Genomic DNA, 18,984 nt, shown 5'->3' with positions numbered 1-18,984 from the left:
AAAGGAAACCTGGAGAGCTTCTTTTTTTTTTACACAGTTTACCAAAATCGCTCCTAATCACTAATCTCTGAACGGATTTTTATGGAATTTGGACATGTACTACATAAGACTTCAGGCTATGGGGGAGCTCCAGTAGCTCACCGCGTACCTCGGACGCTATTTCGGCGTCGGGGACAACCGTGCGCGTCACGGATCTGGGGTACACGAGTTCGCCGTATTTTCTCAGAGTGTCTTTCCCCCGATCTATACCCCATTCAACCTGTTTCTGTCGGTCATGCTTGACCAGAAAAAGCGATAAACGCTAAAAGAACCAGCTGACTGGTCAAAGTAAAAAAAAAAAAAAAAAACTTCAGGCTATGGACCCAGTGTGTTTTCCAGCTCATACAATTTTTTCTGGATATACTACTTCTGATATTGCAACTACTACAGCAAAACGTGAGTAACAAGTTTTTCTACAATTCAAGTTCAGACCTATGTTACTCTATTTCATTAGCACTAAAAGTGATCTTTCTTTATTGTATCATAAACTTCAGAATGTTATCTTTCAAAAGAGACCAGGCTTATGCATGTGCTATAAGTATAAAGTATAGTATTTTGGTTTGCAAAAGAAGTATGCAGTCCTCAATTTTTTGTGTGCTAAATTGCCACTTTTTGGGGCGCCTATTAAGAGGTTAAGGAGAGACCGGTTCATAGTCACAAATCGAACTGATACTGAGCTATACGACGTTCTGGAAATCACATGTGAATTTGACTTCACACATGGGGCAGATTTTTACCTCAGAACCTGCGGCCGGCGTTGTGGTCAAGTCACTAAATCTCGAGTCAGAGTCGAGAGTCCCCAGTGTTCGAGTCCAAGTCCGAGTCACCAAAGAAGAGCCTGAGTCCGAGTCGAGTCCCCATCATCCTAGTCCGAGTTCAAGTCATCAAGGTTGAGTCCACTCCACTCTGGCAGTCAAAGAGCAGGGGGCGCTCCAGTAGCACGTACACCACATAGCGCGCTGAGTCGCGAAGCGGTCGTCCCGGGTTCGTCTCCCACACCCGGTGGCCATATGCCGCATGTCTTCCCTTCTCCTCCTCCCGTTTCTCCCTCTCTCCTCTGTCGGTCCTGCGCGACCAAGGAAAAAGATAATAAAGATAATAATAACATTTAAAAAAGAGCTGACGTACAAATAAGAAAAGGTCTCTACATTAAACATAAATGACACATCGGTCACCGTTTCAATTTACTTTGTGACACAATAGCCAAACAAATGCACTAGCCATCAATATCTTATGAGTAGGGCCTATTACTTTTTTTTCTTTTTAATAAAATAACAATTGATCAATTAAGTCCGAGTCCTCGTCTGCACCTTCCGAGTCAGTGCTCGAGTTAACGCTCGAGTCCAAGTCCCAATCATCAGTGCTCAAGTCCAAGTCGAGTCACAACAAGTCCTGAAACTCGAGTACTACAACACCGCGCTTGTGGCGTTTTCAAGGGGTCAGGCGCCCCCCCCCCCCCCCCCTGCAGGCGTACCGGAGGAATGACGTCGTCTCATCTCCGAGCTCCTCCCCCCCCCCGCCGTCGTCCTCTCACCGCACCCTGAGGGACGAGGTGCGCGCCTCGCCGCCGTCGCCGTCGTCCGTCCGCTTGCCCGCCACGGTAGCGGCGACGAAGGTTACCGCCGACCTCAGCCGGAACCTGTCGTCCGCCGCCGCCGCCGCCGCCAGGCATCCGACGGAGCGGTGCCGCACGCCGACGAAGCAGAGGGTGTTGATGACCCCGTTGCTCATGGCCACGCACTCCACCACGTAGAACGCCACCAGGGAGTGGCGGCCGCGCTGCACCAGCGTCGGGTGGAAGTCGCGGAGCAGCGCGTAGCCGTAGTACGGCGCCCAGCAGAGGACGTAGGCGGCCAGCACCAGGATCAGCGTGGCCACCGTCCTCCGTCGGCGACGCAGCCGGCGCCGGATCTGCTCCGTCCGGAAGCAGCCCGGCGCCACGCTCTTGAACCAGAGCTCGCGGGAGATCCGGACGTAGCACACGGCCATCGCCGCCACGGGCGCCACGAACTCCACGGCGAAGACGAGGAGGAAGTAGGCGCGGTAGAGGACCTGCCGGTCCGCGGGCCAGATCTGGGCGCAGAAGGTCTTGTGGGCCCCGCCCCCCCCGCCGGCCGCGTGCGGGTAGGTCGTCTCCGTGGCCATGTAGGCCGCCGGGATGGAGATGACGACGGGCACGAGCCAGACGCTCAGGGTGACGCAGTAGGCCGTCTGGTGCTTCATGCGAGGCTTCAGAGGGTAGACGATGGCCATGTACCTGCGGGGGGGGAGAGAGAGGGGAGACAGGGCCTTGGTGAGAGGGTTAGGCTTCAATCTTAACCCTCGAGTCAACCTTTAAAGAAAGATCACAGCCCTTTGCCGAAAAACTGCGATCTCAGTAAAAACTAGGGATGTCCGATATTATCGGCCTACCGATATTATCGGCCGAAATCGGCATTAAAATGTGATATCGGAAAATATCGGTATCGGTTTTCAATTTTTTTTTTTTTTTAACATTTCTATAACATTTATTTACCCAGGCAAGCAAGTAAGAACAAATTCTGATTTTATTTATTGTCAAAAGTATGCATAATGTTGTGTTAATTCCACAACAAGAGATATGTAATGTTAATTACCTGAAATTATTCCATTTTTTGGGGGGGAAACCCTGCATATATCGGTATCGGTTGATATCGGTTGATATCGGTATCGGAAATTAAGAGTTGGACAATATCTGTATATCGGTATCGGTAAAAAAGCCAATATCGAGCATCCCTAGTAAAAACATATCCATTTCATGTATTGTTCCAATTCTTTTTTTATGAATATCATTATTAACTTCAGTCCTCACCATACATATAGAATATTTATTCATTTTCAGGATTTTAACCTTTTTTTTTTATTAGGGTTAGGGGGTTAGGTTTAGGGTTAGGGGGTTACCCTAACCCTAACCCTAACCCTGAAAAAAACCTGAAAGTTTCCGTCACTATAGGGTGAAAGGCGTAATACATTTTCGCTTAATAGTGATTTTTGAAAACAAACATGGATTATTGGAACGTGAGTCAAAGATGTGAGACTGAGCTACTTTCCTGGCATATACATAAAACATAGCCAACGCTATCCACACACACACACACGCGCGCGTGAATAAAAGGCTATTTGCAGAGAATTGCGGGGCATAGGGTGACTGGAGGGTTAAAGGAACATTATGTTGAAAGGGCCTTGGTGAGAGGGTTGGGGTTCAATCTTAAAGGAACATTATGTTGAAAGGGCCTTGGTGAGAGGGTTGGGGTTCAATCTTAAAGGAAAACTCCAACATTTTGGGAAATTAGCTTATTTGCCATCTACCCTGGAGTTAGACAAAAAGATACATACCTTTTTTCTTCTCTGTGCATGCAGTAGGAGTAGGAAGACGCGCACCGTTAGCCTAGCTTAGCGTCAGTCACTGGAAGTAGGTTCCTCCATTAGCCTACTGTAGTTCCCAACGTCTTCCTACTCCTACTGCATGCACAGATTCAGATTCAGACAACTTTATTGATCCCGCGTGGGGCAATTCATATTTGCAGCTTCATACGCAACAAGACAAACAAACAACAAAACAAAACATCTCAACGACAGCACGGCAAGAAAAACACTTGATGTGATACACAATCCAGCAAAGTAAAAGTAAAAACAGACAACCAAGTGCAAAAGGCTACTTAAAATGACTACTGTCTGTGTTTAAAAGTCTGATAGCCGAGGGGACAAAAGATTTGGCGTAGCGGTTGGTCCTACTTGGTGGGACGTCATAACGGCGGCCAGAAGGCAACAGTGAAAACCGCTGAGACAGAGCGTGGAGGGGTTGATTTGTGATGCTCGTCCCCTTCTTGACCACCTGGTCCGTCCAGAGAGAACATAGGTCTCTCTGTTTTACTCCAATTATTTTGGAGCACACTTTCACTATGTACTGTAGGCTGTTCCTATCTTTAATAGACAGGCCACTGAACCAGCAGATAGTTAGGAGGCTTTCAATAAAATAACTATAAAAAGTGCTCAGGATCTTCGCACTAACATTAAAAGAGTTCAGCTTTCTCAGCAGGTAGATCCTCTGCTGACCTTTTTTTAACAATGGACTGTATTTAAGTTGAACTTCAGTTTACAGTCAAACACAGTTCCCAGGTATTTGTACGATTCAACAATCTGGACGTCCTCGTCGTGAATTACACTAGCTACACTGGCTTGATGATTAGGGTTGTGTCTGAAGTCAATTATCATGTCCTTAGTCTTAGAGACATTGAGGTCCAAGTAATTCTCATCACACCAATTCACAAAGTTGTGAAGTACAGGTCCATGATCAGTTTCGGAGCGCTGCAGTAGGGATACCAGGACAGTGTCATCTGAAAACTTAACGAGATGCCTTTGGCCAGAGAAGAAAAAGGTATGCATCTTCTTGTCTGAATGCTTCTTTCTGTTTTGCTCCTGAGAGTGTGCTAGATACAAATAGATAAGTATAAAATAAGTATAAAATAGAAAGTCAAGGAGGGGTCCGGGAGGGGGGGGTTCAAGCTGGAGCATATGTGTGTAGGGTTTTAGAAAATAGGTATTAGGGGTATATCCTGTATAAGGCATTTGTATAATTGTTAATTTCGTTGGATATACACTGTATACGGTAAAATATTATTATAGACTTTTTTTTGTCTTGTTTCTGTACTTGCATGTAATTTTAGCCACCTTGACTGTTAGTTTCACTATGCATTGTGTGTTGAGTACTGACTTTTAATAATTTCTGTTTTGCAATAATAAAAAAAAAAAAAAAAAATAGAAAGTCAAGTACGTAAACAAATGTAAACAAAAGTGTTCAATATACATATATACAATGCAGAGTAGAGAAAAAGTAACTGAGTTACAATACAATATACAGTACAATGCAGAAATGGGATGAGGTACAACTTAGGGTAAGGTGCAATGAGGTATGAGTTGTAGTGCAAATCTCTTTACCAATCAATATAAAGTGTGTTAAAGTGGGTGCTACAGTGAGTTGTTTATTTAAAGTGAGTGTGTACGTGTGGATGTGTGTGCTGTGAGTGTATTTGATGGTTTGTTACATAGTGTTATTGTCATTGAGCATCCTGATGGCATGGGCATAGAAGCTCTTTCTGAGTCTCTCTGTGCTTGCCATGAGACTCTGGTATCGCTTGCCTGACCGCAGCAGTTCAAAGAGGCGGTTGTTTGGGTGGCTAGAGTCTTTGATTATTCTCTTAGCCTTACCCCTGCAACGCTTGTTATAAATGTCTTGGAGAGTGGGAAGCCCACCTCCATTTGTGCGTTCGGCTGAACGGGCCACTCTCTGCAGTCTGATACGCAGGGACGTGCACAGGACTTTAGAGGGGCAGGTGCTCAAAGGCTGAAAAGGGCACTACACTTGTGTGTATATATTAACCGAGCGCGCGTAGGCCCTTTTCGGGCGGGGGGCCCCCTTTTTATGCTTTTTGGGGGGTTTTGGTGATCAAATATTGAATATTGAACTATAATAATCAGTGCAGGAGCTCACTTATCCTTGAAAGACACTTTTATCACTGACTTAAAAGGCCCATACATCTCCATAAATGTTCAGGGGGGAGGGAATAAGTGCTTACCCTACAGACCCCAAGAAGTGCTGTATATTCTGTATTGTTTAATATAAATGCATTTTTTATTCCAATCCCGATTTGTATTTGAGATTCCCAAATCCCATCGGACTTGACTTCTTCGTGTCCCTCAATGAGTGTAATACCAGCATTCAACTGTATGCGCCACAGCGGTTTCTATCATCATCATCATCACCACCACCCACGCTATGCATAAAATAGGTCCGCGGAGAGGCACGGTGAGGAGGCCGTGCAAACTGCAATGGAATATGGGGCATCTCTCTCTCTTTACCTAATATTTTGATTATATCCTGACATTTTTCAGTTGGAAGGGCAGTCTGCGTAACGGTAAAAATTTTTTAAAAATAATAAAAAGATTTTTTTTCAAAAAGGGCACTTTTTTGATGAGGCTAAAAAAGGCAGGTGCTCAAGCACCCCTTGGCCTCTATGTGTGCACGTGCCTGCTGATACGGTCTTGTGCGGTGCTATTCCCAAACCAGGAGGTGATATTGCCAGTCAGGATGCTCTCTATTGTGCATGAGTAGAAGTTCTTAAGGATCTCTGGCTCACTTTGAACTTCCTTAGGCACCTACAGAAGTAGAGGCGTTGCCGTGCCTTCTTGACTACACTGTCAATGTGTGTGGTCCATGTGGTACATTAGAGAATGTAATTTGATGCATTTAATTTATATTCAGCATGCAATTTCATAAATCTCTATTTCTGTGTGATTTTGGCATTTTCGGGCATGAAGGGGTTATTTTGAAGAGGTACCCCCAAGCTCCAAGAAACTGCAAACAAATAAATTGCAACCGACAAAACAAGGTTCACCTATAAATCAGGCTATGGCTCCCGGACTGTGGTTTGTAGGCTGGTGTTGTTATTCACAGCCTCAAACCTCGCATAGAAGGTATTGAGATCATTTGCCAAGGAGATGTCACTGTTCAGCTTGAGGGAGGTGCCTTTGTAATCTGTCATAGTTCTGAGGCCCTGCCACATACCTCTGGAGTCAGGCTGAAGTTCAACCTTATCTCTGTAGTGCCGTTTTGCCTCTATTACTGTCCTCCTTACGCTGTATCTCGCCGCCTTGTGTTCATTCATGTTGCCTGTCACAAGCCCAGCGTTGTAGGCTGAGGTGCACGCTTTCAGAGCCTCACGGACGGATTTGTCTACCCAAGGCTTTTTGTTTGGGTAAACTCTAATTGTGGTAGAGGGGATTGTTTCTTCTACCAGAGTACAAACAAAGTCCAGCACTGTTTCAGACAGTGTAGTCATTAATATTGTCTGTGTTCTCGCGGAACACGCTCCAGTCTGTGCATTCTAGTGCAGCTTGGAGCGCTTCCCCCGATTCCACAGACCAACGCCTCACTTCTCGCGTTACTACAGGAACGCGCTTGAGACTTTGTTTATACTTTGGCATAAGAAAGATGGCGTCGTGGTCAGATTAGCCGAATGGGCTAAGAGCCTGTGACTTGTACCTGTTCTTAAATTGCAAGTGGCAATGGTCTAATATGTTCTCGCCTCTGGTGGGACAAGTCACATGCTGATAGAAATTCGGCAAAACCTTTTTAAGACTCGCGCTATTGAAATCGCCCAAAACCAAAATAGCAGCGTCAACATTAGCTGTTTGTAGTTTGTTTACCTCGTCGTGTAGCTTAGAAAGCGCGTCCCCAGTGTTTGCATGTGGTGGAATATGGTGGAATATGGTGGAATGTGGTGGAAGAAAGAAAGGTCAGTCTGAGAGATATGTCTGAGAGTTTAATCCCTTTTATTGTATTTTCTGTGATCTGATACTCTGTGTACTGTAATGCTATTTGGAATTATTTTTATATGTAGAAAATATTGGAATATATTTTTTAAATGTATGCTACTATAATGTTATGTATGTATGTACTGTTTTGTTGTGTGTGGACCCCCGGAAGACTAGTCGTTGCTGCGGTGATGACTAATGGGCATCCGTAATGAAAGATTAAAAAAAGATAAAAGATAGCTACACAGAACAGACTAAACAGTCCTCCAAGGAACAGACAAGCTGTGTATTTTAAAACGAGTCAATACACAAAGCCATAACGATGAAACAAAGATGTTTAGATGTCATGGCGGGTTAGTTCAACACGGCCGGACGCGGGACCACTTGCTCTGGTTTACATCATATTTTCCGCGTATCAACTTTAACGGACTGTTTTCAGCCATATCTCTTGTGTATTTGTTCCTGTTATGACAGGTTCACATACAAGGGGGAGTTGCTGCCTGGGGGCGTGTATGCCTTCGACGACGGAACTGCATTTCCGCGTTCGAGTTTTGCGCTCTGATTGGCCAGGTCATGTGACATGTGCGCCAATCGTGGGACAGCAAGTAGGACAAACTCTAACCTTAACCAACTTCGAAAGAGTGCCTAAGCTTAACCGTCGGAATCAGGGCAGGCGTTCTATCTCCATGCTCTAAGACAAACTCTAACCTTAACCTACTTCGAAAGAGCGCCTAAGCTTAACCATTGTAGAAACTTGCGGTCCCACGATTGGGCGTACATGTCACATGACCAGAAATGACCTGGCCAATCAGAGACGCGGAAATGCAGTTATGTTGTAGAAGGCATTCAGGCTGCCTGCGGTGCGTCTATACTTTCCGTAGCCGCATTTCTGGCAAGACGCTCTCTGATTGGCCGATGCCTGTTTCTACACTGGTTAAGCTTAGGCACTCTTTCGAAGTTGGTTAAGGTTAGAGTTTGTCTTAGAGCGTGACTGCAAGTTCTTTCGACGGTTAAGCTTAGGCACTCTTTCGAAGTTGGTTAAGGTTCGAGTTTGTCTTAGACTTAGAGCATGGCGATAGAACGCCAGGTCGTTTGCAGGCTGTTCGACGCGGAAATGGGCAAAGACACAGCTCGTCACAAGATTGGGCAACAGTGGCCAATCAGAGAGCGTCTGCCAGAAATGCGGCTACTGAAAGTATAGACGCGCCTGGCTGCGGCCCTTCTGGACGGAAGTACGAACATCGCGACTGCCCGCCGTTTTCATCGTTCATGAACCTTACCTTTTCACTATTCTCTGTATCTGGGAGGCGGGCTCTATTCACTACCACAAATCCTATTCTCCAAGATACCGAGAATACTAACACACTCGAAAGTCTCTATATAAGCACGCCATACGATGACAAACAAAGAAACCAAAGAATCACAGAAAAGGATCATCAAGTCACTCTGGATAAAGAACCCCTTTACAGAGAACATTGAGACAAAGCTTCCTGACACATCTCCATCCAAACTCTTGGAAGAACTCATTGAAATCTCATCTGATACCACCTGGAGAGCTTGTTTCAGTGAAGTGCCCCTGGAAACATTTTGGAGTGTGGTGCTGAGTACCAAGTATCTTATGATGCAGCAGTTAAGGTGTTGATACCATCCAGCATCACATAATCTGTGTGAAGCTGGCTTTTCAACCATGACAGCTTTGAAAACAAAATATAGGGCCAAGTTGAGCCTTGAGGATGACATGCGAGTTGCCTTGTCAAAGATCTCCCCACGTATTGACCGTATTATTAGCCAGCAGCAGCAGCAGACCTCGCATTGAGCTATAAATGTCCACTGAGTGAACGAGTGCTTATTTTCTGTATTTATTTATATTTCTTGAGAAATGGTAACTTGGTGATCCCTTTCTGTATCCCCCTAAAGCCTAAACAATGACCCTCCGTTCCCGATAAATGGCCAAACCCATCCAAACATGTCACTTGATTTACTACTACAAGCAGTGTAATGTCAACAGTGTAATGTCTAATGATGTGAGCCGTATGCATGCCCGCCTCTCTTGGCTTAAAGTTGATAATAGATTGTCTTTTAATACACTTGTGCTGTTCAAGTTGGTCATGAGCAGTAAAACTCCTGTTTTTATACATAAACAGATTGTTTATACTGTAGTAATACTGTGCATGATCATTACACTAGAGGTTCCAGTAATGGGCAGCTTGATTTGCCATGTCCAAAAACCAACGCTTTAAGGAGATCTTTTATTTTTAGAGCATTGACTCTTTGGAATAACCTGCCTCAAAACCTCTGCTGCATTTACAGTAAATTAACAAAAAAAAAGACATTATGCATTGTGTCTTGAGTACTGACTTTAGTTTTAATAATTTTGTTTTGCAACAATAATTGTTTTTGTATGTTTTTTTTGTGTGGACCCCAGGAAGACTAGCTGGTTGCTATGGCACCAGCTAATGGGGATCCTTAATAGGGAGGTGTAGTGCGTGCGTGCGTGCAGTGCAGTGGTGATTTCATAAGAGTTTGCACTGTGTTTTAATGACGTCACGTGCATGCGCATAAATGCTCCTTCGCCTGCGCACAGAACAGCTCCGACCAGCATTATGATTATTATGTGCATAAATAGTAGGAAACATGTTTGTATAGGAAATTACTAGTTTTTTTTTAGTTTTTGTAAATATTGCCTTGAAATAGAGAAGCTGAAAAAGGTAGCCTTCAATATATAAAGAAATTATATTGTCAACAGATATGGTGGAAAAACAAACAACGTTTTAAATGTAATTGTAGTTACATTGTAGTTACAATTTCTTTAATTGAATAAACTTTTTTTTTTATCCACTTTTTCTCCTTATTTTTCCATTTTTCTCCCATCCCAATTTCGTAATTCCAATTCTTCCCTCCCCTGTCTTGAACGTTGCTAGACCATGCCTCCCACTGGTCGGCTGTAGTGAGGATAGAAGCCTTGCATCATGTGTCCCCTCCGGTACACGAGGAGGCAGCCTGTCGCATCTTTTCACCAGACAGCTCGAACTCTCAGTGGCGAGGAGGAGTAACGTGTGGGAGGCTCACGCTGCCCCCGATACTTCCTGTTTCTGTTGTACAGGCGTCACCCAACCGACCTGTAGGAGTCGCTGTCCACAATGTCCAATCCCCACCCACCGGCTTTCCCACCCTCTAACACTGCCAATTGTGTTAGTATGACGGCCGGCCAAGCCGGTAGCAACGCCGAGAGCTGGGCTCGATACCAGTATCTCCTGCGTTAGTGGCGAGCTCCTTGCCCACTGCGCCACCCAGCCGCCCTTAATTGAATTAACTTAAACCAGAAAAGTAAATACAAACTAAATTAACAATGTAATTTGTTTCACAACAGAGTGGTTTCAAAACAGTCAAGCAAGCCCCCACCAATGGGTACAGTATGCTTTATCAAAGCTATTTAATCAATATTATTTTGCCTTTGTTGAAAATGTTAGCCCTCTGTACAACACCCTTATCTTCCAGAGGGGGACAGTTTCCTTCTGAAGCACAACTTATTAAGAAATGTCTCATCCTTCCAGTCGGGACCATTTGTCACATATAGTGAGTGAGAGGTTCCACAGCTCAAGCATACCCCCACCAATTGGTACAGGGCTTGTATTTTGGTTTTGCTCTTCTCGTTCTTTGTTATGCTATTGCTATGCAAAGACAAGTAGCCAGGTACTTGGCGCACGGCGCGACGAGTCGAGTGAAAGTTGTGGAACGCGTTTTGTGTGCACTGCTTCTGCTCAGAAAGGAGGTGGAGCGGCGTGCTACCGTGTGAGCACTGTGTGTGTGTCTGTCTGTCTGTCTGTCTGTCTGTCTGCCTGTCTGCCTGCCTGCATGCCTGCCTGTCTGCCTGCCTGCCTGTCTGCCTGCCTGTCTGCCTGTATTGGGAGAACTCTCCAGATACTGATACGAGCTGGTACAGGCACTGTCATGTACTAAGGTCTAATGACCACATTGAATAGAAACTTGAGGCAGGCTGCACATGAACAAAAACAACCCCCTCAGTAGATGCTTTTAAAGCAAGGTCCCGGCAGATAGTAAAACACCACAAACGCGCTTTCAAAAGGTAAATTATATTTATTACTGTGGTAGGGCTTCAAACCTCCACTAATTCATGATGAGGAAAGAGGGGAAATAATCCCACAAACATATAACAAATAGGGAAAAGGGTAAGGGAAGAACAAACAAGTAAATATAATAGAGTTAGGCACAAGAGCCAACACAAGCCCTAGTGACCTAGTGTCACAGGACACAACCACAAGCCCTGCGGTTGGCAGTCTGGGAATCCCCCAGCAAATGTACACCACGTGCACAGCACAATATAGTTCCACACAAACAGTGGCAAAAAGGCAGAAGGCCCAATACATAGATATATATATATATTAATTCCACACAAGTGGCAAAAAGGCAGAAGGCCACAATATATATATATATATATATGTACTCACCTGGTAGCTACACCAACACAAATATAATGCCTACCAGGTAAGTGGTGTGAACAGCAAGATCACACGATAGATCAGTCCCACACAACAGTGGAAACAAATGGCAGTATTATAACAATTATTCCACACAAACAGTGGTAAATCAAGGGCAGTGTTATAATAATTCCACACAACAGTGGTAAACAATGGCAACCTCCAACAGCCTGGTCACTGGTAACTGACACAGAGAGGCGCCCGGACGAGTGTGTGCTGTCTGGTATATCTGTCCACCCGTCCCTCTTGAGGTGATTGCAATCAGCTGTTACCCATTAGACAATCAGCACTCTTCAGTGTAGGGACGGGCGGCACCTGATAGAGAAAAAGAGTCAACATTAGCTATCATACAAACACACACACACACACATCCAAAACATAACATATTTACATATACTAACCTGATGTTCAGATGGTGTCATAAATACAGTAATAATGGTAATGACCAACCCACGTACCCATGTACGTCACAGGCACGTGCACACATAGAGCCCAAAGGGTGCTCGAGCACCTGCCCTTTTGTGCCTCATAAAAAGTGCCCTTTTTATGCCAAATACATTTTGTTTTGCTTGCAGATCCACTTTACACCAAAAACTAAATACTGTATATGTACAAATATGTTCGGTTTGTACAATTATGCTAATAACCAATAATAAACAATACAGTTAACTCATGAAGTCAAAACTATTTGAAGCACTCGTCACTTCCCAGTGCAATACCGGCTTCCAACACCTGTGTGGCGCTGTGGCGCATACAGTTGAATGAATGAATGAATGAAAACTTTATTTAACAGATTGCAGAATGGGTACAATACAGTACGGCTCAATACATACAATTGTTAAGGGGATGCAGACCTGAGAAAGACGTTTGTCTTGTTTCCATCAGGGTCCCCCATTTTCAATTCATATAGACATATATGACATACATGACATACAGATAGTCAGTACTGCTACATCTATACATTTATGACATACCAGATTTGCAAATACAGTACTGTTTGTGATACAGAAGGAGTCAAGAAAAGGGAGTATATACATTTGACGTAGAAACTGTACATTGGATGTTGAATGCTGGTATTACACTCACTGAGGGACACGAAGAAGTCAAGTCCGATGGGATTTGGGAATCTTACATACAAATCGGGATTGGAATAAAAAATGCACAACAATATACAGCACTTCTTGGGGTCTGTAGGGTAAGCACTTATTCCCTCCCCCCTGAACATTTATGGAGATGTATGGGCCTTTTAAGTCAGTGATAAAAGTGTCTTTCAAGGATAAGTGAGCTCCTGCACTGATTATTATAGTTCAATATTCAATATTTGATCACCAAAACCCCCCCCCCAAAAAGTATAAAAAGTTAGTGGTGTTCACTAACTTACTAAACTATATTTATGAACACAAACCTAAACACAAACCACCTCGGACAGTCCTTCATGCCAGTAGCCATCAGACTCGACAACATGGGCACAGACTGCTGGCAATGACTGGAGAACTAACGGCTGGAGAACTTGAGAAATGACTGTCTGACTCTTAATAATAAACACTGTTAGGACTGTCTGACTAAGAAACACTGTTAGGACTGTCTGACTGTTAATAATAAACACTGTTAGGACTGTCTGACTCTTAATAATAAAGACTGTTATGACTGTCTGAGTCTTAACTCATTCAACACCAGTCTTGATGATAGTCGGGTTAACTTGCCATCGCTTGAGCGCCAATCACGAGTATAGTCTGGTTTTAATCGTTATTTCTTTTATTAGTGATATCCATTCATTTTCATCCATCCAGCCTGATGTTATCGTTGGGAATGGGTCTGAGTTCACAAAAGGGCAAATACCGCCCCCTACGCCTTCCGGCTGGTATTGCACTCCACTGGGAATGGTATAGTTTATTCTCTGGGACGATCCAAGCCGTGCGGGCGTGGTCTAAATACTCAGGCAAGGTAACCTGATTTCAATGATACATCTGCAAGGCTGCCCCCCCCCCCCCCCATATGCAATGCTGTTGAACGTGGCACGGACCTCCGCGCCCAGTACTTCAAATGGCGATCAGATAATTGGATTATTTCTTTTGCATTACATCAGATACAAGGTAAGAACATTATATATAAATTTGATCGTTGATCTGATATGTATTTCTACCCCGATCGACGCTGTATCTGTGTGTGTATGTGTGGCTGTTTTCCGTTGGGTGCAGGAGGTGGGGGAGGGGGGCGCCGCGCTATGAGGGCCATTTCATGTATGCACGAGGAAGGATACTAATGATGATCTAGCATTGATTTCAGGAAGATTCGATAATCAGCCGAAAAATGACAACGTGTTTTGTGTATTCCACTAAAGGGCTATTATCGCGTCTTTCTCTGGAATTACTAGAAATCACCAAAACTATACTCGTATTCAAAACGGTATAAAACGGAAATGTACCGATGAAAAAACAATCCGTTTTGTACATGTTGACTGCAAGCAACTCACTGATAATCGACGGGTGTATTAGACCCATAGCCATCATTTAAGATATATTTTAAGCACTCGCAAATCTCCCAGTCCTCCCATTGATTAAAGCGGTGGCGCTCTAGCGCCCTCTCACGCACTTAAGCGTGGCGGTCAATGAGTTAATAATAAACACTGTTAGGACTATCTGACTCTTAATAATAAACACTGTTAGGACTATCTGACTCTTAACACATTGGGCGCCATACCAGAGTAAAGTCGGGTTATCTCACCAGCGGTTAAGCGCCATACCCGAGTATAGTCGGGTTTTGGCCGTTCTTTCTTTTATTCGATTTTTTTTGTTCATCACAGGCTCACGGACCTCGGTGTTACCATAGGAAATCATTCTGAGATCCCGAGAGTGCAATACCGGCCGCATCCTGCTAGGTGGCAGTATCGCCCACCCTTTGAAACATTATTTCACACTGTGTGTCACATCTAATTTCGTCCGGGCGGAGAATTTAGACCAAGCCAAGTAAATCGCTTCATCCTAGCACTTCGAAACACGTTCAGCACACTTGAGGCATATCTTGTGCCACTTCATGTCAGGGACCCGATCGACATCAATACTGGAAATGGTGATCAGACAATTGGAATATTATTTTTGGAATAACCCCGATCAAAGGTAAGGACTATCTGACGTCAATTCCACCTTGATCCAACAATGATTTCATATCAATCCAGCCGATCAACGTATGTAGTATTCAAAACTAATGCCGTTGCCGGCGATCAAAGCATCAAAAAACAACCCCCCCCCCCCCCTTTCATGCATTCATGATGAAACATAATACCTATTATATACCTTTGATTTGGAAATAGTAGCGTGTCCAGGCGAGCAACGTGAAAGCTTTTAGCTAAATTCACATATTGCTCCATAACGCCATGAGGAATTAGCCAGGATCACTCTGAAACTATACAATATTCACCACGGTATAACACGCGAACGTATACAAATGTATTCTTTTTCACATGATGGACGAGGGATAGTTACTGTCAAATGAGCCATAGTATTGTCTCCATAGCTATAATATAGAATAGCTCTGCAAACATCGTGACGCACAGTGAAAATGCCTATCTTTTAGCGTGGCCCATTGACTACAGGGATGAGGGTAATCGCTGGCGCTGAATGAGTTAATAATAAACACTGCAGGACTCTGGTGCAGTGTGTTACTACGGTTTGGACCATGTATGTTCATTATGAATTGAAAAATGGGGGACCCTGATGTAAACAAGACGAAAGTCATTCTCTGGTCTGCATCCCCTTAACAATTGTATGTATTGAGCCGTACTGTATTGTACCCATTCTGCAATCTGTTAATAAAGTTTTCAATCAATCAATTCAATGTATACCATCATCACTATTACTACTGTCTGATTAGATCCTGCCACTCACTACTGTTATCACTATTGTCACTATCATCATTGTTACTTTGCACTTTGTTCTATATATTCTATGCTCTATTATTATTATTATTATCATTATTACTATTATTGCATTATTTTACTCTATGTCTATTCTATTTGACTAACTATTGCACAATTTTGCTGCTCTTTTATTACTGTCTATTTCAAAATTGTCTATATTATGTGTGACGATCACTTTTTTTTGCTAATTGTATGCCTTGTTTGCTGCTGTGAAGCACTTTGAGCTGCAATTCTTGTAGGGTGCTATACAAAATATAAAGATAAAAAATAAAGTGTATTATTATTATCGATTCTACTGTACCCCCATGCTGCTATGACACCTGAATTCGATTAATAAATGAACACTTTTACTTGACCCACCCACCCCCTCCTAATGTACAGTCTCCTCCCCATCATATGTATGATATGTATATATTTTCTGTTAGGATCTATGAGTAACAGTACTGTATATTTGCATATCGTATATCACAAATGTAACAGTACTATATACCTGTATGTCATGTTACTGTATGTCCCTATGTCATAAATGTCATGATGTCATGTATGTTGTGTATGTCATAAATGTCACTATATGAATTGAAAATGGGGGACCCTGATGTAAACAAGACGAAAGTCTTTCTCTGGTCTGCATCCCCTTAACAATTGTGTGTATTGAGCCGTACTGTATTGTACCCATTCATTCTGCAATCTGTTAATAAAGTTTTCATTCATCCATTCATTCATTCATTCATTGATTGATTGATTGATTGAAAACTGTATTAACAGATTGCAGAATGGGTACAGTACAGTACAGTACAGCTCAATACATACAATTGTTAAGGGGATGCAGACCAGAGAAAGACTTTCGTCTTGTTTACATCAGGGTCCCCCATTTTCAATTCATCATAACATATATGACACACACGACATACAGATAGACAGTACTGCTGCCTACATCTATACATTTATGACATACCAGATTTGCAAATACAGTACTGTTTGTGATACAAAAAGTGTCCAGAAAAGAGTGTATATACATTTGACGTAGAAACTGTACATTGGAGGAGGTTGGGTGGGTGGGGTGGGGTTGGGTGGGTGGGGGGGGGTGAAGGAACTGTCCATTCATTCATCCATCCATCCATCCATCCATCCATCCATCCATCCATCCATCCATCCATCCATCCATCCATCCATCCATCCATCCATCCATCCATCCATCCATCCATCCATCCATCCATCCATCCATCCATCCATCCATCCATCCATCCATCCATCCATTCATACTATACACTGTGTTTACGCACCTGTCAACAGCAATGGCCAGCAGCGCGTTGGTGGACACGTAGAGGGAGACCGTGCGTAAATAGTTGGTGGCCGCGCACAGCAGCAGCCCGTGGTCCCAGGACAGCTGCTTCACCACGTAGTAATCCAGCAGGAACGGACAGCACACCAGCGCCACCAGCGCGTCGGACACCGCCAGGTTGGCGATGAGCAGGTTGGTGAGATTGCGCAGTCGCCTGTGGCGCGCCAGGCCGGCGATGAAGAGGCAGTTGCCGACTCCGCACACCAGGATGATGCTCACCAGCACCGCGGCGATGACGGCGGTGGCCACGCGGAACGCACGGCTCCGCGTCGTGTCCGGCAGCTCGTCCGCGGGGATCCCGTAGTCCAGGTCGTAGACGTAGTAGCCGGTCACCGGGGGAGGAGAGTCCGGGGGGGAGCCTAGTGTCTCGGTGCGCCCGGCGTCTCCTCCGGCTGCAGCCAAACTGCTGTTGTTGTTGTTGTTGTATTCATCCATTTTTACATATATATATATAGGCTGTTGTCGTGTTCAGTTGAGTAGCTGTAGAAGAAATGACACAATAGTTTTAGTCACTTGATTCAATTAGGTAAAAAACTCAATTCAGCCATGAGATCTGAGTCTAATAGAAATAGAAATCCCAAAGACAAACAAGACCCTGATGTAAACGAGACGAAAGTCTTTCTCTGGTCTGCATCCCCTTAACAATTGTGTGTATTGAGCTGTATACTGTATTGTACCCATTCTGCAATCTGTTAATAACGTTTTCAATCAATCAATTCAATCAATCAAACGGTCAGACATTCGACGATGAAAATGGAGGTGGAAATCGAACAATCGAATGAATCGGTTAAGAGAAATTGTAAATGGGTCATTTATATATATAGCAGTTTTACAATTTTGTTCCTCACATTTGTACCCATTCACTCACACATTCACTCACACAGACGGTGGAGGGAGGCGACCATGCAAGGTGCCAACCTTCCCATCGGGAGCAATCGGGAGCAATTATAGGAGTTATATTATAGCAGGTGTCTTGCTCAAGGAGGACACTTCGACCCGCCGCACGAGAGGAGCGGGAATCGAACCGGGAACCTTCCGACTATATCAGACGCCTGCTCTATATACCTATATAGTCCCGAGCCACCAACACTAACCTGGAATCCTCCTGTCCTCCCCCTCTCTCTCTCCAAACGCGCAGCGCGGTGATGCGCGCCTCCTATACAGTCTCACCTCACTCACTCCTACGAAGAGAGTTGGACGACGTTCCCACTGTCAAACAAACACATCGTGTTGCAGGCTGTGACGTATACAGACAGGCAGGCGTGTTCGAGGCAGATCTGTGTAGAGTGGTGTTGTGATCTGTAAAAAATGTACATGTTTTTTCACGGGAAATTCACTGTATTGTTTTACAGATTACTTTTGTTTTTCTACTGTGTAAATGCCATAAAAATACAGTAAATGACCTTTTATCAAAATATTAAATAAAGGTTCTGTAAATGTATTTGATTTGACTTTTTATCTACTTTTTTTCTCCTCCTTTTTCTGTGATTTTTTTTCCCCCTCCCCATCCCAATTTACATCTCGTGCCAATTCTCCCTCCCCTCCCCCGACCGTTGCTCGCATATGCCCCCCACTGGCCGGTTGTAGGGAGGCTATAGAAGCCTTGCGTCACATGTCCCCTCCGCCTGTATTCTTAACCCAAACGGTGCATGCTTCCGCGTTCCCGTTTTGCGCTCTGATTGGCCACTGATGTTTCTGGTCTCATCCAATCGTGTGACGGCAAGTTCTTTCCCCGGTTAAGCTTAGGCACTCTTTCGAAGTTGGTTAAGGTTAGAGTTTGTCTTAGAGCGTGGCGATAGAACGGTTAGGGTTATAGGGTTAGGGTCAGGGTTTGCTGCTGGTCGAGGCGGAAATGG

The 18,984-nt window shown here is 44.2% G+C and overlaps 2 protein-coding genes across 2 annotated transcripts in view; both read right to left on the bottom strand.

The window, feature by feature from the left end:
• The window catches only part of LOC311232594 (tripartite motif-containing protein 14-like), a gene marked incomplete at both ends in the record, with an annotated part of 407,443 nt that overhangs the window by 75,128 nt on the left and 313,331 nt on the right, over positions 1–18,984 (bottom strand). The gene's annotated exons all lie outside the window — the stretch shown is intronic.
• Positions 1,570–18,054, bottom strand: LOC311232564 (prokineticin receptor 2-like; the record flags this gene model as incomplete). The annotated part of the gene is made up of 3 exons (XM_084319421.1): positions 1,570–2,296; positions 17,070–17,531; positions 18,047–18,054. The coding sequence occupies 3 exons, from the start codon at positions 18,052–18,054 to the stop codon at positions 1,570–1,572; spliced, it is 1,197 nt and encodes a 398-aa protein (XP_084175547.1).

Source organism: Notolepis coatsorum (genome assembly GCF_963971535.1).
Source record: "Notolepis coatsorum genome assembly, chromosome: 7".
Lineage (NCBI taxonomy): Eukaryota > Metazoa > Chordata > Actinopteri > Aulopiformes > Paralepididae > Notolepis > Notolepis coatsorum.
Note: the sequence above shows the minus strand (reverse complement) of the source record. Positions and strands in the feature narration are given on the sequence as shown.